This window comes from Cyphomyrmex costatus, unplaced genomic scaffold (genome assembly GCF_001594065.2).
Source record: "Cyphomyrmex costatus isolate MS0001 unplaced genomic scaffold, Ccosl1.0 scaffold199, whole genome shotgun sequence".
Taxonomy (NCBI): Eukaryota; Metazoa; Arthropoda; class Insecta; order Hymenoptera; family Formicidae; genus Cyphomyrmex; species Cyphomyrmex costatus.
In genome coordinates this window covers 782,632-807,861 of record NW_017276028.1, presented here as the reverse complement: position 1 = coordinate 807,861, position 25,230 = coordinate 782,632, and the positions used below count along the sequence as shown (strand labels likewise).

At 32.1% G+C, this 25,230-nt stretch overlaps 1 protein-coding gene across 1 annotated transcript in view; it reads right to left on the bottom strand.

Annotated features, from left to right (window-relative positions):
• The window catches only part of LOC108773076 (zinc finger and BTB domain-containing protein 49), a 30,040-nt gene extending 5,053 nt beyond the window's left edge, over positions 1-24,987 (bottom strand). Inside the window, exons 1-2 of the mRNA XM_018538794.1 lie at positions 24,699-24,987; positions 5,706-6,758 (exon numbers count right to left, since the gene is read on the bottom strand). Coding sequence (XP_018394296.1) covers positions 5,706-6,758; positions 24,699-24,866 — 1,221 coding nt within the window. The 5' untranslated portion in view covers positions 24,867-24,987. The remainder of the gene's footprint in view (positions 1-5,705; positions 6,759-24,698) is intronic.
• Positions 24,988-25,230: the final 243 nt, after the last annotated feature.

Genomic DNA, 25,230 nt, shown 5'->3' with positions numbered 1-25,230 from the left:
TTTGTAGACCCGAGTTCAATCCCACGTGCGCCCAAACGCGATGATTTTTAATGAGCCAAAAAATGGCTCCACCTGGTGATCAAAAGATCTATGATCATCAGCGCCGTTCGGATTCGGCGTTAAACTGTAGGTCCTATACATCAGTATACATATCAGTAGATATTTGTCTCTCGAATATCTGACTGAGGTAGGATTCTGTGGACCAATCACCCACAAATCCGAAAAACAATCTGATTCGAGAAACGAATATAGGCCTCGGACAAAAGAGGTCTATAGACGTCCTATGCTCCACATAAGGAGATAAAAGGAGTCGTTATCGTTAAAGAATAAATTAAAGATCTAATTATTAACGAAATTTTAAATTATCATCTTCATATTTAATTGTAATTAATCAAGTAAAAATTGGTGATATTACTGCTGTATAGTATTTATGCGTTATGTCTGAGTTATCAGCGCGCAATTATGGGGGGACTATATATGTAGTATATAAAAATCACGCATAATTATAATAAGCATTGTGATCCAACTTTGTACGTTATAGGCTGTACTTCTTTCTTTGTTTGTTTGACAAATAATTAATTTTTTGAAAACTTTCTTACAGTGTTATTTTGATTCGCGAACACCTTGTATGATTAAATATAATTTATAAATTATATATATATATACATACAAATAAAAAGAAACTTTCAGTATAACAACGACTATAAGAAAATCTTCAAACACTATTTTATATATTATAAAATTTATAATTATTATTCTCAGTACTATTTTCACTATATTAAAAAAAAATCGTAGCGCTTTACTTTGCAAAACATTCTTATTTTTTTAACTATAATTCTTTAAATTAAAATAATTAAATGTATAAATAAATCTAAAAAATAAAGAAATTTAAAAACAATGTGTTCAAAGTTTATTATGAATCTTATAGTAATAGAATCAATTAAATCGCGGCGCGCGAAAAGATATATCGATGAAAAAAAATCGTGAATGCGATTGCGTCGCGCCGTGATTATCTGATTGAAATCTCCAAGAATCTCGGCGCAAGCTGCGGACCGCTGCTTGCGTAAGCGGACAGTTGTCATGACGGTCCACAAAATCTAGCACGCATCTCCCGTCATCGAAAGAGAAAACGTTCGCAGATCGGGCGTGTAATAATGCGATGAACGCGCGCGCAGCTGGCATTGCCAGCTGGTGATGCGCAATCACGGCTCGACGGCCTGATAAACAGCCGCTGCAAGCTAATTGATAGCCGCATTAAGCGGAACAGTATCGAACCCAAGTGAAGGGCGACAACGCAGCTGGAAGCGGCACCCTGTCACTCGTAAAGATGCGTAATGTACATGTGTACAGAGGAGTAAATAAACGGTCAACAAATGGCGAACACGAATCTTCCGGTGTTCACATTCGTACACGTTCAGCGCCTACAGGTTTCAATTAACTCTTGACGCACGATATGTCGCGGATAATTTCTGTTGGCTGTTAACTATCTTCTAGCAAGTGCGAGCTGTTCGTAGCTTTCCATCATGTTTTGAAACTCGATACCTGAAGCTAAAAACGGTCTTTCTTTAATTAATTTTGATCGACTCGGTTTTATCTCGGTTTCCGTAAGTGCGAAGCAAGCATCAGGCGCGAAATATAAGAAAGGAAGATATTTGTCACGGTGACAGAAAGGACATTATGCAAATCGTAAACTAGTTTTCGTATCTTCTGCGTTTGGCATATCTTCATTTATTCATGAGACTGCGCGTTTTATCCGATACATTAAATTTTAGTAGTGACTGAAACTAGACAATTTTCAATAAGCAAGTTAATTCGGTCCATATATCATTATGATTGGTTCACGAACGAATCACGCCGATTCAAAAAGAAGATCTACGATGGAAAGTAATTTTATGATCGCATGACACCGATAAAATATCGTGGCTAATTCGAAACAGTTGACTTAAAAATTCTTGACCAGAAAAATAAATTATTATTTATCACAATTAATATTCTAAAATGGTTAAATTATTTAATTATTCTTGATTGCTTTGTTTCGGCGAACATTTATTAATATAATATTGAAGTTACATAATATGAAAGTTACGTAAAGTTATTGAAAACTATTTGCAACAACAAATGAGCAAAAATTATTTCCGTTTAAGGTGACGAAATATTAAACAAGTTATTACAATTATTACGATCATATTTTTTAAACTGGAAATGGCTTAATAAACAAATATGGAAATGTAATAAAAATTAAACAACCGTTTTGCAGTTTTACGTTAAATAATCGGAATAATAAGGACTATTACTGGATTCTTAATCACAAAGGTTTCTATTTAATTAACTTTATCGTTATTGCGATTTATAGAGACAAGCCAGGATATTGAAACCATTTTCTCTCGTTAATCTCACGCGCTATGACGATGACATATCGAGCGCATCCTCGTCTCCGAGTCGGTTTATAGAGCTTTCTTCTGCCATAGTAATTAAGGGTGTAACGGCAGTAACGGTTTATTTTCATCTCACCATTTTGCGGAAATTGGCTGGTTCAGCGCAATTCAATCAACCGCGATAAATGGTTTTCGATAAATTTATAGTTTGAAAATTAATGCGATTTAATGGTAAACCTGCGGATACTCGGGATACTACACATATAAAACTGCATTATGTATAAAACTCTACATAAATGCTTTTAGAAAAAGGAATATAAATTAGTTTTTTTCAGATTAGGTTAATATCATGATAATGCCGTATTTTACAGATTTCACTTAAGAAACGTTTTGTATTTATTAAAACACACGTGGAGGCACATAAAAGATACTCACGCGTTTATTCATTATTACTGTTTGTAATAATATAAATATAAATTATCGTATGTAAAATATATTCACATCCTTCTTAAGTGAGCGCTTAACTGGGTCCTCTTAAATTATTCGCGAAACAGTGGCCAGGCCCGTTTTTTTTTCATCGCTTGACACGTACCAGTTTTTATCACCGATCGAATGAAAACGCGTTTGTTCAATCGTGTCGTTCAGTGTTATTCACCTTGGCATAGTTCCCATAATGGTGATTCTTTTCGCATACGTGGGAATACGGATCCCCTGGCAACGGGATTTCGACAGGTACGACGAAATCGTATCTGGCATCGTAATCGAGTATGTACAGCCTACGTTCTTTCCTGTTTTCAATAGTCGTTGTGAAGTTTCGTGATTGGAAATATCAGCTGGAATAAATTGTCTCTCGTATCTTGCTATCATGGAGTCATAAATACCGTCCAGAAATAACGGATCAATTCTAAAAAGAATTATTAACTTCTTGGCGCACTTTAAAAAGCAAACTGAATCTCTGCATTACATATAATTTTTTAATCATTCGTTATTAAGTTTAAAATTTGAGTTTATAGTAATATAAAATTATAAAATATTAAATAGTGTCCAACACAAATGAAAGGTCGTATAATACTTAATATTATAATATAATATTTATGTGAATTAAAAAAATTTCCAATTTAAGCAAATTACGTGCCGATTATTTGTCGGTCCTGAAACATAGTTCTAGACTGAATCTGAAATATGTAATGTCACAAATTAAATTGACAAACAGTTTAATATTGTTAATGCTAATAAGCATTTTTTATAAATTATTTAAATATTATAAAAGATATATTGTAAAAATATCATCTCATCTGATGATTTCCTTCATTCCACGCGATCGTCTTATCAATTTGATCACATGTAATAATATCATGTGAACCAATTTAGGGCTGGTATAGGCTTATTTTTAAGATCATCTTAAGTACAGTCTTAAGATGTAATAAGCCGATTATAAAGCCGTATATTATTTTAATAAGCTTTTTACAATAAGCTATCAAGAATAAGGTAACTCCGGCAAATACGCCGCAGAAGTCAGAAAAAATAGGAGTGGGGATAATTTTCCGGCAACTACTCTGTTAAGCTGGTTCTTATACATTAGTTGCAAGCCGATCGCAAGTTCGTTGCGACAGCCAATCTCAAGCTTGCGTTTTGAAATCAACGCTTCAGATTGGCTGTCGCAACAAACTTGCGATCGGCTTGCAACTAATGTAGAACCGGCTTTACATGTCTTCATGTTATATTAGTATTATGCTATGATTTCAGGCTTTTATTGTTAATATTAATGAAATGATTGTGAGTTGTATCAATTTGTCACTGTAATAAGTAGCGCGTCATCATAAATTATAATTTACTTTACATAAAACGATTATTGTAGGAAGTATAAAAGACTTAATGGTTATTTCATGATACATAAGTATAGAGGAATAGTAAAGCATGTTGTATAGCAAGTATGCTTTGCTCTTGCATTCTTTGTTTAGTTTATTGTCTTGTATATCCCACCTATTTAGGATATACAGCATTTTTAGCGGGTGGGATTTATGCCCAAAGTATATAAAGTGCGCAGGTTGGATTGAGTGCACATGTAATAAATGTATTACATGAAATATGTACCTCATGTCACTTGTAACATATGTAGGAAGATCGTAATTATTATTTATTACTTCATATATATTCTATCATTCTTATTTCTTGATAAAACATTGTAAACACATTTTATAAGTTATTGTATCATTTTACGTTTTATTTATAAGAATTTGTAAATTTTTCGTGAGCTGTACATACCTCCCTCACCTCTCTTAAGAGTAGCTGCACCCACCCCCATAGGATATATGGCAAAAATGTAAAGGTTACAAAAAGTTGTTTTTTTAATACGAAAAATAAGTATTTTGGTTTTCTAGTATTTTTTTCGTAATAGTAGACAGTACAAAGTTTTTACTGATATAGTTCGTTTACCTTAATCATAATAAATAATACTTGATAAATTAAGTTTTTGTTAGGTGCGGCGTAATATATACATATATATATATATATCGGGGTTACCCTAGATTAGAAATCGAAGAGCGAGTTGTAAGCAAGACAGTAGTGTGTCATAAAACAGCAATATGTCAGTAATCAGTGATTGCATAAAGATGGTCAAATCCCATTTTTTTTTTCGATTTAAAACTTAGATTACATTATGACTGATATCAATCATATAGTGCATTGTTTTATTTGTCTTGAGAACTATCACTCTTCTAATTGGCTGAAATATCGTAACGATGATTTATTCTGGATGTAAGTTTCATAAGATTTATGACTTATAATTCTGTCTTACCACTAGTCTGATATGGTGACTAACGGCTTATTGCAGAAAGCCCATAAGGCATTACTTAAAATCTTTAAAAAAAAACTATAAATATCGTTCTAGAATTGTAGCGTTTCAAAACCGGCAAATAATCGGCGCGTAGTTTGCTTGAACTAATATTTTTTAAATTTTTACAAAAATATTATATTAAGCATCAAGATTATATAACTTTAACCAAATATAGCTTTGGCCCTTTTCATTTATTTGTTCAACATTTACTTTCATTTATTATTGTTTGTAAAAATATAAGGATAATTATAAAAAAGTTATTGAAAAATTTGTTTTCATTTTGTAAAACTTATGGCACAGTGCTGACTTTTCAAGTCGCTCATATTTCCAAGATTGATTCGTAATTTAATAAATATGCGACCTAATATTCATTCCGTGTTACTCGAATAACCGTTCAGGTCTTTGAATAAATAAAATTTGAAATTAAAATTGAAATTGAATCGGTTGATTTCAAAACGTACAAGTGAGCTAATATTTATCCGTCGAATACTCACGTCATCGGCGTGCCGTTGGGGCATAAGGATGGGCCGTGGGTTCTTCGGTGAATGATGGGGCCTGACAATCTGGCGCCACGGTGACGCGGTGACGGGATTTGCCACGTGTCTGCGAGCGGTTCTCCACCTACAACAACTTTCGCCGCAGCTGAGATCCTCACCCGCCGAACTTTGTGAGGCATAATCGAGCATCTCGAACGACCTCGTTTGGCTGGTGGTGGCGGCCGCGCACTGCAAGGACGGCAACGGCATCGTGCCCTGGTATGGACACTCGTCCCGCGGTGTTCCGCAAGACTCTCCTCCCGATCCATCCACAAGGACGTCCTCGTTCATTATCGACTTCTCCGACGGGCAACTCGTATGCAGCCTCTCATATCTCGTTCTGATCTTTTCCAAAGTATCTGGACCAGCGTATCCTTCCGAAGACGATCCTCCGGGCAGACACATACCTCGTTGGTATATACCGAAGGACGATTCGTTACTAGGTGTTATCACCGGATTCTTATCAGCGAGTATCATCAAGCTGTGATTTTTGTCCGCGGAAGGATCACTCGTTGTCCTATCCTGATGCAGAAAACCGCCTGTTGGCCACGAGTTCGGACAACTAGGACCAAACGATGGCCCAGGATTGTTGACTTCGTGAAACGCTCCGATATCCCTAAACGTAGTTCTGTTGACGTCGTCCGTGGGAAGTATCCTAATGTATGACTCCTTCCTGTCAAATGGGTCTTCGTAAGACAATTTTCTCGATTGGTACCAAGGATACTGATCGCACTGCAAGTACTTGGGGCTAACTTTGACATCCTTGACGTCCTCCAGCTTACAGTCCGCTGCTTGCTCCTCGCAGGTTGTTATCACCGGCACCGGTGGAAGCCGGATGCGTAAGGCCTCGGCAGCACGTAGAAATGCGTCCAGACGCATCCGTGGAACAGTGGCGCTTCCGGTATAGACGAAGCCCAGAAGAGCCGCGAGTTCCGGCGCTTCCACCTCTGCCAGAATCACTGTAATCGGCTCACAATGAGCTGTGACTTTGCTGTGCGCCAGTAACACCTCCTGTAAATAAAAGTTTGTTTATTAGAATAATAAAAACAACAATTTTGAATTATAATAAGTATATAATATTTTTAATTATAATTGATGTGTATATATAAAAAGAATGATTTTGTTGAAATATCTATTTTATTGGGCTATTAAAATAGTAGAATATTGAAGTGCTGCTGACAATGCTGTAAAACGTTCTAATCTTCTAGAAATCAGTGTCCTACATTATTATTTCAATAGTTTAAACAAAATTATTTTCGGATCTGTATCTAACTAAATTTTTAGATACTTCAGCAATATTATTTTTTCTATGCGTTTATAAGAAAATGTATATATAAGAATATGTGAGGATAATAATATATAAGAAGACATGAAAATATATATAAGGAAACAAAAATTAATTAATTAATATCTGTTTGATAATAGTTGAATGAAAAACGAAAGAGAATATGTTTTGATAGAGATGTATGTACACGATTCTAGTGTGCTGTCAAAAAATATACAAGATACTGCCGATTGATACGAGTTTTCGCATTACTAAAGATTACTTTACGACTTATAATTAATAATGCACAGTAATAATATGTATCAAGAGCATGCTGAGTTACAGAGAAGTTAATGCACGCTGGTTGCATATGTGGGCCAAATTTTATTAGTGCTCTCATTTTGTGAAGTGATCTCATTCCAGAGAAATATGTATGCACGCATATTTCCTTGCTTATCTGATATAACGGCTGTGATATGCATGGCAAGGAAACTTAACGAGAAGAGATGTTTTGAGTGTTCTGTGATGTTTCCTTTCATAAATTATATAAGAATTTATTTATTTCATAAATTATATGAGAATAAACTCTCTCTTTCTTTGTTATCCTTTCGTTTTACATGCAGAAGAGTAAGTAGTTTTATGGTTCATCATAAATGACAATTCTTTATATTTAGTTACATTCGCTCTCTAAATTAATTCATTAAAACTCCCATATTTTCTATAACTATTTGACTAATCTTTTAATATCTTTTTAAAGTACAGTTTTGTTAAAAAATCCTGTATGGAATTTTTTAATAAGAAGCTGAAATTATTTACAAAGAGAAAGAGAAGGAGAGAGATAAAAGAATATATCTAAAAAATAAGGACAAAAATTAAATATTCTGGATCCTGATAGGCAAATGTACATTGAATTAATAGAAGAATTGTAAATTCGGACTTCCGAATTGTGTTCAGAGCTTTATGCGCTCGTAAATATCGCACGCTTGATTTACCTCCTTTTTCTTTTCTCTTCTTATTACTCGCGCGGATAATGAAACCTGGACAACAATGAATTACGAGTATTTCATTGTTGTAAGCTTGAAGATCGTGCTGCATCGAGATAACTGTAATTACGCGGCCAGCAGTCGCTTCGACGGCTCCTTCTGATTTTTTTAAGACGATAATTAACCGTTATTGGCTGGTCGCCGAGATCAGGAAACCAACTTGAATTAACCTCTGCCGTTCGCACAATGTTGATCACGTGAGAATTGTTGTGCACTTCTGCTGCATTATATAATGTATTAATAGAAGATTAATACATTGTATTAAAGCCAGATCAATGTGAGATTGTAGGTACATGAAAAATTATAAACTCCTAAACTCTAATCTTACAAAATTGATATGTTGTTATAGTAAGTATCTCAAAACAATTCCTCGACCTTTCCAATTTGTACTTTTTATCTATATATTCATGTTAAAGTATTCTGAATTTCTATAAGAATTCACCATTCTTTTTCACTTCCGGATTTCTTATTGATGTTATGTTTGCCGCGAGGTTTCAGCCTTCAATCATTCTTCTTCGCGCCGTTTCGCAACCATTTTAACGGATCGTTTGAGTCGAAAAATGATGAGAGCATCATTCCTTCACGTAGAACGTAAATTAAATGTTAGCTTTCAAACCGGCCCGCGGCTCGATGCAGCTTTGCTGCACCGTTGCGTTCAATGGCGTAGGAATGACTTTTAAATTTTTCTCAAAAATCACTCATGGACCTTGCATTTTATTTTTCTTACACATATTCATCTATAGTTATTTTATTATTATTATTTTACAACATAAACATAATGACTTTGAAAGAACATGAATTGCAAGACTCAAAATAAATTATATAGCAATAAAAAATTCCGAGCTCTATAACTTTTTTAAGATACTATTAATATTACAAGAAAGCAACCTGTTAAAGTTTTATATTAAACATATGTTTATATTGAAGATACATTAATTTTATATACAAATATTACATATCGATAACATTGTTTTAAATTTTGAATTAATTTTAAATTTATCGCGTTTCTAATTTTCATCTATAACGAAAAGGAAGAAGAAATAGGTTTGTGGGTTGTCCATTCTTATATGTATACATACATCTTGCATTTTTATTATGCGGTAGCTACACCCCTGTACCACAAGGCCGCGACGGCTTTTCAGTTTTCTTCCTCTATGTGCTAGAAATGTTCTCTCGAGCGCAATTACTTAGGGTTAGTATTTGCGCTTATTGCACTTGAATCGTAAACATTTCCGGAAACGTTGCAACGCCATCAGCCGGAATGTATTCCATCACGAACACGCAGGCGAATATATAATCAAATGCAAATACAAAGTAAGCTTATTTTTCTTTTTTTGATTGCGGGATAATCAAGGCTAAAACATGTGGTTATCAATGCACTTCGTCGATATAATTAGGAATATAATAAGCACTGCATTACCTGTATCTCGTACATATTTTACGAACTTTCGCAGTACTGGATGATATTAGAGAGTACGATACAAGTAGATGTAGTATTCTACTGTAGTAGATCTACTAGTTTTCTATGTAGTTTCTTACGTACGTGCAGGCGGATAATTCACGTTTTGTAATAATGATGCAGTCTCTATCTAAACTCCAGCTAATATATCTCTGCTAATTGCTAATTAGTAAAACATTTTCATATAATAAGTATGCCAGAAGTGGCCATCGAGAGATATAAAGTAATGCCTCGGGTCAAATGAAATGTGTGCATGAATCTTCCTCTCTATAAATTAAATTTTTTTTTCGAAATTCATAAAAATTTGTTTGTGGAAAGAATATTAATTTGAAATATTAAATTGTTAAAATATATTGGTATACATTTTACATCTCTAACGTTTCTAGTATATTTTAAAAATTATAATATTTATTTTTGTATTATTATACATATAGATAACTTTTTATATAAGTAATTAATTTAAAAAGACTTTTTTAATTGTTGAATGTTTTACAATACGTAACATTTTAATCGGGTTACAAGATTTCTTCTTTACATTTGCTTATTTCACTTGTAATCCATCTTATCTTTATATATATATATATATTTACATTTCAAACATGATTTTCAAATAACAGTTATTTCGGATAATTGAGATATTATACCAATTTATAGTTACAAATGTATATAAATGTCCATACATTTGGTACATTTATAAACATTACTAGGATCAAATCGTTTAAAATTCCAAATTTACTTCTATTAACTTGCATTATACCAATCCATCATTCGCGAAACAGCGATTACATGATCGGAGAATCTATCAATCAATTACGATAAATATTGCAAGTATCTGCGGATAATGCTATCTATGACTGGTTTACGATTTCAAGCTGTGCAAAATTTTTAAGCCTGTTTCCCAAAGATTTATAGATCAATCTATTGTACATGAAAGTTCGCAGTTGGGATCTACCAATTAATCAGAATCATAGTGATATTCTGAGGAACGCGCTTTCCATCCACATCCGATGCGATCTATCCTATCTACACATTACGAAATTCAGGGTGCGATCAAGAACACTGATTAGATTGTCGTAATTATAGTCGTGTATCAGTTTTGCACGACGTGAGCTATCAAATAAATTTTCATTTGATTGGTTTTAGCTTCCCGTAAAATAATGTGGAAAATTTCACACTTTGTGTAATTGTAGGTGTTCCGCGATATCTCACGTGCAACAATGTGCTGCAGTACTTTTGCAGACGCACACATCGCACGAGGAAACACACAAGAGGAGTCGGTTCTTCAGTTCGTGTGTGATGGATTGACGTATGAATAGAAATAGATTTACAATTTTCGCACAGTTTAAAATCAATAAATGTAAATATTTATAAATAGCGAACGTATAGATATTTATAATTATATATTATAAATTAGTAAATATATATTATATATCGCGAGGAAACTAATAATCATCTTCTCAAACAGAAAGAAATTTATAGATACGTATTATATAAATAACATAGACAAGAATTATTGCAAAACTAAAATATGTATTTTATTTAAATAAGAAACGACCATACATATATTAGAAAACAATTTTTAATATTAAATTATAAGTTTATTGAATTAAAGGTAAAACACAATTCAGCCAAACAGCATAAATAAATTCTTTTCACAAATCTCTAGAATCATTATATATTCAGATTTATGACTCAGGCTCGCGATCTCGCTCACCAGGTAGTTAATAACAACAAGCAGGGCGATTGTTATTACGAGAAAAACTCGGAATCAAGTTTTTTGGTGTTCAGAGCAACATATATATATTCTCTACCGCCTTGTTGCGGTACAGACAGCGCAAATACTATTCGTAGTCGTGTATCTACAATACGGTATAATAGCGAACGAGTATCATTCAGTATTTATGATATCGCTATTTACGAGAAAGCATCGCAAGTAAACAGCGCTTTATACCAAGTACATTCGATCCGTGCGCCCGCGATATTGCACCCAAGACCGATAATTATACGATTCCAACGCTGAGAAAATGCCGAGAGCCACGATTTAATCTACGAGTTTGCCGCTTGAAATTATTCGAATCGGCGAACGTAAGCGCAATTGAAAATAATTACCGCAGCGAGAGAGAGAGAGAGAGAGAGAGAGGGGGGGGGGGGGCTGATCAGAAGGAGTAATCGTTAAATGGAACAAGCTCCGTTTAAGGGTTCATTCGCGCGATGTATAACGTCAACATCACGTGTCGTCAACGTCATGAAATATTCCGTAATACAGTCTAAGCGGTTGTAATCCACCAGGTTGATTCATGTTATACGTAATGGCACTGTCAATTTACTGGCTACCGTTACGCTTGCGCTACTCTAGAAAAACATTTTTATATAAGTAGAGATTAATTGGAATGTAAATTAAATTTTCGTATTAAAAAAAAGAAATGACGAGCATTTACAATGTATATACGAGTAGTTCGATATCAATGTAGATTCGTGTAACTTATCTCTTTGCAGCTACATATTTGTGTTTTAAAATATGGAACAAGAATAACGTAAAATGATAAACAGAAATGAGAAATACATACACCTGTTATGTGTATGAACATTAATGGAATTGGAACAAGATAAATAAGAATGAAATTAGAAAGTAAAATTACAATTAAAGGAACTTACTCTATCGCGGTGTAAGATTGAAAGTAAATTTATAATTCTCATTTATTCTAGTTCAGTTTTTTGCCTTTAGTTATTTACATTAAAGCAATGTTCTTGTTCGACTATCTTTTGAAACGCATATTTGAACAGATTTGAATGAATTGTCGATATAATGTCATAGATTTCATTCTTATTTATACATCAATTTGTCCTATTTGAATTGGTCGATATTGCATCTTGCCGTATTGTAAAATGACAGCCTGCATAAGACAGATGCATCTGTTTTGTGCAAGAAAGCATAAGTGATGGTTAAGAAACAGTTAACGATCGGTTCGTAAGAATCGTAACGTGTGGAATTTAAACGTCTCTTACGCACGCGAGAGGCCGGAGTCGTAAACGTGATGAGCGATGAAGCGAGTTGAGAGCGTGAAGCGTAACGATTTCAGCCGCCGTGAGATACAGGTATCATCCGCCAACAATATCAGCCATTAATCATTTGCCGCGAATATCGATAACTGGTCGCCGAACGAATCATTATACGAGTGACGTCGGTGTTAAAAGCCGCGCTATCGCTGCCCGCGGCATCCACGAGGATCTGACGCGACTGACCCTAACAGAGAGGGAATGCGATACAATAGAACATGAAGAATTGATAAACGTGATTAATCTTGGTCGACTGCAATAATTCTCATGCTTACGATTAATGATATTAACACCTTGCTTTCTTTAAAGTGTCACGAGGATGTATGTGTATAGTAATTGTGTGTAAAATTTTCAGTTTATATTGTAAATAGAAAGATAACGAAGAAAAAGAGAAATAACCAAATTATTATCATCGGTGAATTGAGTTTTAAAGTACAAAAAATTGTGTGATTTAAAGAATAAAAATTGAAAATATAAATAATGTGAATTCCCACGGACTCTCCAAATTCAAATAATAAACAAAATAATTCTTTAAAGGCGAATGAGAGTACAGCGATGTTGTTGGGTCGCAAACAAAAAGTAGTCGGATCCTTAAAAATTCCTTTATTCAAATGATGAGAGTAAAAGGTCTTCAAAAACGTTTCGACTTATTTTAAGTCATCTTCAGTTAAAGTTATCAATAAATGATCATTACATTTTGCAAGTGAGTCCCATCCAATTGACAGATCAGATCGGACTATGTCTATGTAAAATTGTTTTTGAATAAATAATTAAAATTATCTTGAAATTAAGTTTGATGAAACTCACCTTGCGAGATCCAAAGATTGTCATACAGTACAAAAATTAAGAATTATAATAATTAAAAATATTTAGATCAATCATCTTCAAAATGCTTCTGTCGGATATTAAAGACTTTCACATTTAACAAATTTACCATGATAATAATGATGAACCTTTTACTTCTTCGCATACATTTCAAAACTAACTATAGATAATAACATTTATTACGAAAGAGTCATGAGTGATAAATAAAAATATAAATATACAATTGTAAGTCAACAATAACGCAAAGCGTCAATTTTGAAAATAATAAAAATTCAAAAAATACATATTACAATTTTGATAATTTGTCATTCATTATAATTATTTAACAATGTTTTATACTCCTGATGTAAACCCTCAGTGTCTGTACGAAGTCGTTGTTTTAATTAAATGAATATGAATACATTCCGAAATCAATCTTCTATTAAGAAAGCGTTCAGAATCAAGTACTTCTACATTTTGCAAATCAAAATCATGTTGAAACTAAAAATTGAGTATAAATTTAGTATAAATTGAAAATAAAAATTGAATTACTTTTTTTCAAGTGGCTTAATTTTCACATCTTAGAGAGATATATATAAAAGAAATAATTTCCATTTAACTTTTAGAGAAGGTAAAAGCACTTAATCTCGATTTCACGATTTTGCCGGCGGTTAACTCAACTGGTACTTTTCTATTAGTTTATGATAGCTTGTATGATAGCTTAAGGCCTGCGTAAATGAAAGGGCACAATTGTTACGTCGTTGTAGATCGGAAACGTTGATATGTGATTTGTAATATTACACTTCTGTATGTTGTCAGTGTTGTTGCGGTTACGGTCAGTTGCCTAGTTGTTCTTCTAGCAGTATTCTATTAATGCAATTGCGCTTTAAATAAAATAATTTGTTATTGCAATTAACTAGATTTAATTAGACTGTCTATTTCCCATTGACATGTAAAATATAATATAATAATAAAAAGATTTCAATCGTGTCATGTATATGTTATGTTATGAAATATCAGCCGAAGCTGAGACTTCCTTCAGAACCGGTGTGTCAAGATTCAACATTCCAGTTCTGTAGCATTGTATCTAAAAAAAGAAATGATTTCTCTAAGCTCATCTCGCTACCAGTGAATAGGTCTTTATGTTTAACATAGATATCTCGTATGTAACTCTAAACTAGTAATATAGATTTGTCTTGTTCACGCAAACGGAAGGACGGCACGACGTTCGTAGGACAGTATATTATTGACATAACAGAATGTAAACACCACTTTTAAGAGTTAATTTGCCATAAAATTGAAAAACTAGCTCTTGTTAATGTCAGCTTCTCTGCTTTCTTAGTTATTTCTACTGCTGAAGTAGCAATTATATATATCCTAGTGATCGAAACGGATGCGGACTAATAAGTGAACGCTCACGTGATCAATATCGATGTATTTATTTCTATGTCAATGGCACGCGATGATTAGAAACGGTACATTCAAAGATTTCACGTCTAATTGTAATTGTGTACGTCGAGAAAAAAATTAATGTTTATAAAATTATTTTTCAAAGTAACCTTTATTTTTTTAACAACAAAATTAAAATAACTTTTTGAAATCAATTTGATAAATAAAAATTATTAAAGATGTATGTTATAATAGATCTATATATATTTTATATATAAATATATAATGTACAAATATAGGCACGTATATATAATATAAATATTTATTATATTATTTGCAATATATATGTATAATATACGTACGAATAAAAAATACGTATATTTTAAAATTATTCTTCCATATTTCTTCCATATTTTTATATTGCATTGTATAATATTTAAAAATAAAACCTTTTCTTTTATTATATATATTATCATATAGTCAAAAATAACAACCTGACGATGAGCCCACCTATGCATTCACGCATAATCTCTACGTCTCTATTTTCACTTTAATTTAACATTTGCTACGCCTTATTTTACTTATCCGTATAATTCGATAATGCAAATTGATAAGGATTCTACACCGAAGAGCGACTGGCGATTAGTTACGCATTTAAAGGCAAATTCTCCGTTATATGACACTGTAGGAAGTTTAGATGTATGAAATTATAGGGCAAATTTGAAAAATTTCTCTCACAATGAGAATAGAAAATTAATCGCTAACAATAATAGGTAAGTACATTCGAGCATAATATGTGAAAACCATGTCCTTATGCTATTTATTATACTTACTAACTATTGGGGGTACATATTAGTTCGGTGCGTTTTCCAAAAGATGATCGCCTCCAAAGACGAGTCATTTTTTCGAGATGGAATTCGAAAATTGCTTGAGAGATAAGAAAAAGTAGTAGCCAGCGATGGACAATACTTTAATTAATCTGTTCATTCATTTTGTTTTGAAATAAATGCATTTTCGAACACAAAAAACGAACCGAACTAATTTATACACCTAATATCATTGTAGTTTGTATATTAATGAATTATATTACGAGTATTTTTTTGTATTGTGTGATATTTATTCTAATAGAATGTTAATTTGAAACTCAAAGACATTTATTGAAGATGGATAAGTTGCGAGCAAATAATGATCTTTTAAATTATACTTTCGCTGAAAAAAATATTAATTTTTGAGGAACTTACAGCTGTATTATGTATGATAGACATGTAATAATTTCTATTTATCCACGTATACATTCATTTATACATCCATTAATAAACTTATCGTCAAAATGTACACGTTTTTTTTATTGGTTTCTATAATCGCACGCACGGGTAAGATGAATCTCTTCATAAATTCTGAATAGAACTATCTTTAACTTCTTGCTTTATAAATACATATATATCTGATGAATAAATTAATGATGATTTATCTTTCCTGTCATCAATATATCTATAGGTACTCCAGTACTTATAAATTCTAAACCGTAAACACATTAAATTTAAATATGATAAGATTTATATCACTCCGATAAAAAGGTTGGAAGTCAGAAGAATTTCATACGTCGGACAGTAAACGAACGAATGTTCTGAGAATCACCGCAGTCACCAACGTTATATCCACTTTATCTCATATGGAAGTTATTCATGTAGCGAATTTATTTCGTACATAATTCAGATCAATACAAAGAATACGAAACGGTACGAGTATAAATAAATAGTAAGTATAAATAATATGCATTTGCATGTAATCTTGCGAAACGGTATTCTCTCGAATTGGGGAGCACTGTCCTGGTAACGTTAGAGGAGGTCTAAAGCAATTCTGATTTACATATATAGGCGATTTAAATACGTGCCGGGAATGTTGCCAAGAAGTGAATTAATAGCTGCGAATGATGCTTGCTGCAGATAAAACGCGCGAATATCGTTACAACTCTTTTAGTTCGCAACATATATTTGCGAATGATTATATTCGATCGATCGATCGATCGCTTCGTTAGACTATGTAACGGTATAATGTTTGTGATATGTTAGAATTTAACGAAATTGCCTTAGGCGAGATAAAATCAGATCACGAAAGATCGTTCCTTCACTATTGTAAAAAAAAAAAATGTTATGCAATTATATCGTTTTCATACATCTATAAATATAATCACGTTGCATATCACATATAACGTTTTATGGTGTATAAAATTATAATACATATAGTAGCTTATTCACGTGATTTTAATGAACTGTTACTGTTGGAACGAAAATTAACATTTCTTTGTTTATTTCAACGCAGTATAAACTTATTATAAAAATATACATTTATATATACTATACATATGTATATAAAAAAATAAATATCAAGTTTAAATACTATACATGTACATAAATACCATTTGGACAATTTTATTTTTTTGTAGAAACAAAAATAAAAAGTGTGTTTGAAATTGAGGAATATTCAATAATATGGTTAAAAAAATTTTGATTATTATGTTACGTTTAAAATTCAAGGATCTATCATGCGAGGTAGAAGAAAAGCTATTCTTTCAGAATACGTCAAATTAACAGCTCGTTACTGTTAGTAGTAATGGACAGCTGCTAGGCAGTTCTTTTTTCCATCAGTGTTTCTAACGAATTCAGTTTCTAACGAACTGAAAGTCTATTATTTTCAATTAGCTTCCTTTACTAACGGATGTCATGATTTCCTATGAGTTTGAAAGGTGACTATAAATTTATTATATACCTATGCACCGCTCAATGGAGTAACCACATGTAAATCATATTCTATCGTTAAGTATTGTCACTTAAAATATATTGATGATTTAAAAAAAACGGTAATAGAAATTAGTATATTGAATATATATATATATATATATTTTTTATGAATTGTATGTCGTTATTACACGGTTTTAAGGGATGAATGTCGACTTAAAGTACTATATTTATTCGAATATTCTTTACGATAATTTTTGTCGAATAATACAAATTATCGGTAAACACAGAATTGTAACCATACATAATACTTTTTTTTTAAATAAAATAACAGAATATGTGCATATTTTGAAATTGGCATTCAAATTTTTATAAAATGATATAATTTTCATACAAAATAAATATTTGTGATTCTTTATGATATTAAATTTGATAATTATTTAAACATTATGTAAATAATTTAATATCATTAAATAATTTTTTAATATTCGAATATTTTAAGAAAAATAAAATTAAAAACTAGTAAGGCGAAAAGAGACAAATAAAAATAAATAATTATTTAATTTCTTAATTAAATGCTACTTTTCAAATTATATCCTTTACTTAATTTTAATCTTTTCGATCTTCCTACAATGACCTATTGACCTTCGTCTAATTAATTCCATGGTGAATTTCAACTTTGTAGTGTTTAATTAGCATTTCCTGGTGTAAGTGAATGCAAAACATCGCTGCTGTTAAAACGTTACCATCAGCATGACATTGAGATTCTGCCGTTATAATGTCTCTCCTCTATGTGTGTCATCGTTGATAGCTCATATAGTTCATTATAATAATCTTGCCTTATTCATGTGAATCGAATGTGCAAATGTAAATGATATTTTTTTAACATGTATTAATACATAGTAATAATACAACACAATTTATACAATAACATATATGTATATCCAGTAATGTTTTTCACTCTCCAATTGTTTTGATCTCATTAATGAACGACTAAATTAATCCAACAAGTAAATTTCTTTCTATAAATAATATGAAAGTTTAAATTTTAATATAACGTTTAACAAAATACACGTGTCATTCTGTATTATTTTAACGCTACGTGCTTATAAAAGTATAAAAATTGATTTTTTTCAAAGAGACGTTTTACCTCCTCATTAAGAAGTGTCTTTTTTAATAAGATATGTCTTTGACTAACATGTGTATTATAAACTTTCTAAATGTCTAAAATTGAAGAAGAATATCATAGTACGAGGATGTATAGTTCAGCAATAAGAGAAACGTGCATACATCGAAAAAGCATTTTGAGATCGTATAACGCGTGTCGACATCGTGTCTTTCGATTGACATGAGCAATACACGCCGACGTGAAATATCGGCTCGTTGCTCCCTTTCAAGTTACGATAATCTTAATTAAGCAATGAATACGTGATCTCGTGCTGCACCGACATCCTAATGATGGTCCGAGCTCTGAGAAACACGTTTTCATGCGGCAAGATGCTCGCAAAAAACGCACGTGGTCGCATCATAATCTGCGGAAAGCCATAACTCCTCATCACACATGACGTTTAAAAACTTTTTGTTTCTATCAGATCCTTTGAAGATAAGCCGTGAATTCTCAAATTATACGTTTACAGAGCCCGCGCATGTCCGTATCTTCTCTTGATTAATTGCCAGAACATATCTAATTAAATTTACGTCTAATTAAATGAGAGAAATCATACATTCGATCAAAGCTGATCCTGGTGTTTAAATATATATTTCTTGTGTGAATTGATATATACATTCTGATTCTACATACTGCGCGCCGAAATTTTTTTGGTCTTAAAACACATTAAGTGTAAAAATCAGAATAGTAATATCTTTCATCATTTTTTATATTCAACTTAATAATTTTATTATGCTAATGAGCATTTTTTACAAGAATATTAATTCTTATTATATATGTTAATGAAAATCTAAAAACTGTGAATAATTTTTTGCAAAAAATATTATCTGGGTATATAAAACCTGTCCAATGTAAAATATACTTGACAAAGTAATTTGAGAAATAAGATTCCGTAATTTATATATATATATATATATGTGTATGTATATATTAATAAGATTTTATTCTATGATTAAAAAACTTATTTTTTTAAATATAATTTGATAATTTTAAAATAATTTTTATAATAACAATATATTCTAAAAAATATTTATGAAACGTATATTCCCTTATTTATTAACGGAAAGTTGAAAGTTCCTTCGAACATAAAAGATAGATATAATCTAATTAAATTCTGCATAAAATTGCGACGCTTGTAAAAAGCATATACCTATCTACACGTACACTATAATCTACCCGCACTAAAAGATCATAACTTTTCATCTCTGATCGTTTAAAGCTTCTTATCCCTATTATACCTTATAAAATGATTCAAGAATTCTTAATCTATTGACATTTATACCAGGCTGCAGTTTCTTAAGTAATTATCTATATATTGAAACTGTTATGCAAGTTTAATTACTAGTATCTTTAATAATTACTTTTCTGATACACATATAAACTAGAAAAAATATATTATTATATATATATATATAACTCTTTATAAATAATTTTAATTAATTACATCTAAAAATACTTAAAGTTAACATAGTATTTTTAATATTTCTATTTATATTATATATATAATATGAAACGTTTTAAGTATTGAAATCATTACATTTTTATTACATTTTTTAGCGTAAAAGGAAACTCTGAATTCTCAGAAATTTTTTTTAACTGCGACTGTTTATGGAAGGTAAAAACGTCGTCGATCATCATCGTGATTAAGGAAAAAGAAAAAAATAGTACAGCCGTAATTACCCGAAAATATTCATAAGGTCGTTAATGTTAGCAAGAGGCTATAAAGAAGCCATAAAATACCGCGGAAGAAACAGGCCAAATGCATACATGCGTAAATCCTATTCTGAATTGTAGCGATTCGTGTCGTGAACGTAATATCTTTCTTGGGCGTCGACAATTTTACGTAGCGTAACTAAATTAAACGTAAAAACATAATTTTCTGTGTTAGTGATCCAATGGAACGAATAAAATTGAAAATAAATGATTATGGTTGTAAACCGGTTTAAGATCTCCTTCAGGATCTACAAAGCGTATCATAAATTCACAATTTCATGAAATTCTCTTATTAAAAATACAATGAATTGAATAATACTTTCTCACTCACGACCGCAAGAATCAGCCCACTTCATCTGATTGTACCCGTCGCGTTAATTAAAGCATGTGTGATTTTTCACGCTCGACAAGATGAAAACAAACGCTAGATGTATAGTAAAAAGTTAGTATACAGCGTAATCATGTCCACAAATCGTGCAACATGTTTCGTAATGATGAATCTGTTCAACATTTTATACGTGATCTTTTCTACAATCTTATAATCTCTCTCTCTCTCTCTCCTTCTTAAATTAAAATAATTTACGTCAAAATTTTATTAATTTATATTCTGATCGCCTAATATCTTCTGCAATTTTAGATAAGAAAGCACATACATGTATATATACATTCGATTATATGGATTAATCAAGTCATTCGCGTTAGAATATCATATGTGAATTTACTAATTTCGAGATCGACGCTATAGCGTGTTGTTGTAAATCACACGATTTATTTTGCGATAAAAACCCAGAAATCGTGATTAAATCATAGATATTTAACAATTCACATCCATTTATTTGTTTTATTTTCTTTCAGTTTTTATTACTGTTTGTAGCGAATTATTACTTTACCGCGCGAAAACATTATTAGATTGAATTACTACAAAATAGGATATCAATCCTTTACGGTTCTCATTAGCTGGCTAATTAGCGTGAAACGTGCGTCAATGAAATACCTATTTCAAACAATGAACAAATAAAATGAGACTGCTCTATAAACGCATATGCCAATCATTTTAAAACTGTAAAATTAAATGTTATGACTCGTATTCAGAACACGCTTATAATGATGTTAGCGTACATTTAATATACGTGTAGTTTACGTTCCGTATATTTGCTATAAAACTTCAAAAATAAAAACGCGCATTTATCGATAAAAGTTCTGATAAAAATACAGAAACAATAACTTTTTCATTGAAAAGTGACGCAACGTTTTGTTTAATAGAAAAAACAATATTTTGTCTTATAATATTTTTTTATGTAAAAGGAAATTACAATTATATTTTTAAAACTACTATATAGAAAATATTATTATATTACATGTATAAATATTTTAATAAAAGTAGAATATAATTGATATATGAGAGGGAGGAGGAAGAGGAAATATGTGAAATATTTATTTTATTTTCTCCAATATTTAATAAAGATTATGATATTTAAAGGTATAATTTTAATTTTAATTTTAAAAGATTTTAATTAACCTACTCTTTTGGTCAACAATGCTTCTGATTAATTCAAAAATATAATTAAAGTTCCGAATGAAAATATGTACAGTTTTAAGTTCAAGTATACAACATTTTTAAATATTTGACTCTGTGTTATTATTCTTTTCGCGTTTTTTTAAAGGAATAGTATAATATTGCGTTAGGAGTATTTTTTTTTCGTTCTACGCCACGCGACGCACGAACGAGCGTAAGAAAAAGTGGGAATCTTGCGTGGAGTAAACAGGTACTGGGTCAAACGGTAATAAATCGAGATGCCGGGACTTGGGAATCTCCACGAATGGCAGTACCGGAAAGATGCGTTGCGCGGACGATCCGGTACGTTCTAAGAACCGTAAAAGGGTTGTCTAGTGCGTAGAAATGCTCCGTACATCTTTACAGCAACAAAGATCTGGGTATCTGCTAACATTAAAGTCAAGGTTGCCATATTTGTTGCGACAAGAGAGCAAACCTTTTGCGGGCATCGTTTTCTTCCTTTTCCTTGTTCCTTTTTTTCTTCAATGTGAGAAGCGGGAAGAGCGATTACCTTTCTAACGCATCACAATTCCAATGCTGCTTTTAATTCCGCCTCCAATCGGCGGTATTATTCATGTTCGTTTTGTCAAAATTCAACCGCAAAATGTAGCAAATGATGCAGAAATTGAGCGGGATATATTATGTTGTGTACGTAATTAAACGTCCTTTCCAAGAAAGCCAAGAATTTGTGGAATAAAATGAAACGTGCCGATAAAATGAGTGGATTGAGCTCGTTTAACAAATTTCCATCTGTAAGGAAGTACGGGAAATTTTTCTTTTCGGCATTCCGTTTGCTGGAGTTTAGAAAGCGCAATTCATAGCACGAATCGCGACAGCGACGCATAATTGACAATTTTCACGTCGCTGACGCGACATTACTTTGTAATTACGTTGTACGTTGGCGTGTGCGTCGGGATTTATTTCCTAGGTTTTCTTTTCGCAGCAAGATTCTACTCACGTAAAACTGCACTTAAGAATTTTATGTGATAAAAACAACGGAGTGTAAAGTAAAATAAATACGAAGAAGATTACGTATAAAAAGGCATAACGACTAATAATTGCGCGATGATAACGGAATCCAGTGACGTTAAAAATCAAAGGAAATTTGAAGAAGCAAGATTTCAAAACAATTCGAGTAAGTAAAAGACGGTCTTATTTGTTACAATTCCAGATATATTACAGTCAAATTATAGTTTAACCGTAGGAACATAATGCAACGTAAAATAAGTTTAAACGCACAATAAGAGAGGTTTGATGTAAAAAGGTGTAACGACCAATAATTGTGTAATGAAAACACAATTAAGCGGCTGTTGGAAATTAAGTGTAAAGTTTTAAAAGAATTCGTATATATAAATAACAAACAAACACAATTTTCCAATGTATTATAATTGAATTCTCGTTTAACCGAATGAGTAACGTATATAATAATAAAGTAAGTTTAAACGCACGAGAAATTGGTTATAAAAAGATACAAAAACTAATAATTGCGCTATAATAATAGACTGAAGTGGTATTAGAAATCAAAGAGAAATAACAAAGTTTCGAAAGAACCCATGATAAATGAAAAACAAACTTAGTTTTTACAGTTTCCCAATTGATTACAATCCGGATCTTCCTTAACTTTAATACGAGATAAGTTTCATTTCTTTTTTCGTCGACTCAATGTAGGATAATTTTTGAGAAAGTAATCAATTTCTTTTTCGTTGACTCAACGCGCAGGATAACTCTTTAAGAAGTATAATCGCCTCGAAGGATGTGCACACCGAGAAGTTATAGGAAGATTAGGAATACATGTTATGTTGCACATTAATATCGTCAAGTCGACTATCGCACCTGTCTCGTTAATTTTGCGCTCATGTTCCAATCTAGTGGCGCAATAGTTTAACGATCGCGCAACTCAGTGAGTTCGCAAGAGTGCGACGCGCATCATAACGTGTGCCGGCGCGGTTTCAAGAAGCCTCGAGTGCGAAGTTGCGATATCGCATTATCTTATTTCCGTGTGACATAATTCGACGGCATTAAACACTCGTCAGCGGCGCACACACAATCGGTTTATAGCGCGATGTGGTGGTTTACTTATACGCGGTCGAATATAAGCCGGCGAACGAAAAACATCCGTCGCGAAATACATTTGCATTCAAGAGTGCGGGATTAATAATTCCGCGTCTGTTATCCAGTAACCAACCCGCTAATTAAACGGCAACGCGAGTCGTATTTTCTTTTATCGTGCATCTCTTATTATACGGACGAAGGTACGAAGTAATATAGGAGATTCTCTCAAATGAATGCACTTGAGAAATGTTATATTGTCAAACTTTCTATAAGTCACGTATATATAAATCCAAGACGATGTAATTATCTTTTACAATTAACTTTGTTATTTTAAGGTAAATACTTCGAGTGTTACGAATGTTAATTATGACGATATCGTGAAACTCTGTATTTTGATTATTGCGGTAATGTGTTATTGCATTAATATTATCTAACGCAAATAAATAATCGAAGAGAAGAGAGAGAAATTCAATGGACTTGAATAAAACACAGCCTAGATCTTATTTATAATTCTTCAAATTTATTTAATTAATCACATACCCAGTCCAATTTAAATGCGCGTTATAAAGAATTGATTCAAAAAAGTTAACTCGTCATTCCTACAATGATCGATTTAATTCTTAATTACTGTTAATTTAATAAATCACTATTAGTTAATTATGACACTATCAATTAATTATAATAGATTACCATTTTACTTTATACCGACCTGAAGATAAGAGCTGGCTGCTGACAGAACTAAACGATGCGCGAGGAATCGCTGACCTCCCGGACAGCACAGGGCCACATCAGCGAACCTCTGCGACAACATGGCCTCCTTCAGAATGTCACCAACGTCCGGTGCCCTCCCAGAAACGCGGATCACTTCTCCCATCATGCTCCACTTGTTTATGATCAATGATCGCCTGAGACACTCACGGAAATAAGCACTCCCTGTGGAAAGTTCTTGGCTATTTCATCTGTATACTTGACTTTACGGCACTTGGGAAAGCAATATCTTTGCGATACTTCCAAAGATCTCAACAATTGCTCTTCAGTCGAATTGTTGATTCCATCATCAGCTTTCACGTAAAATCATCACCCGGGGAAATTTGCGAAGATCTCGAAATCCTTTTCCTCTGTCTTTACTAAAATTTTTATATAAATTTGAACAAAAATTCTTTCTCCTTTTCGAGCAAGTTCAGTTATTTATATTGCTATTTTGATCATCACGCAAAGTATTCATAACGATAGCATTAATA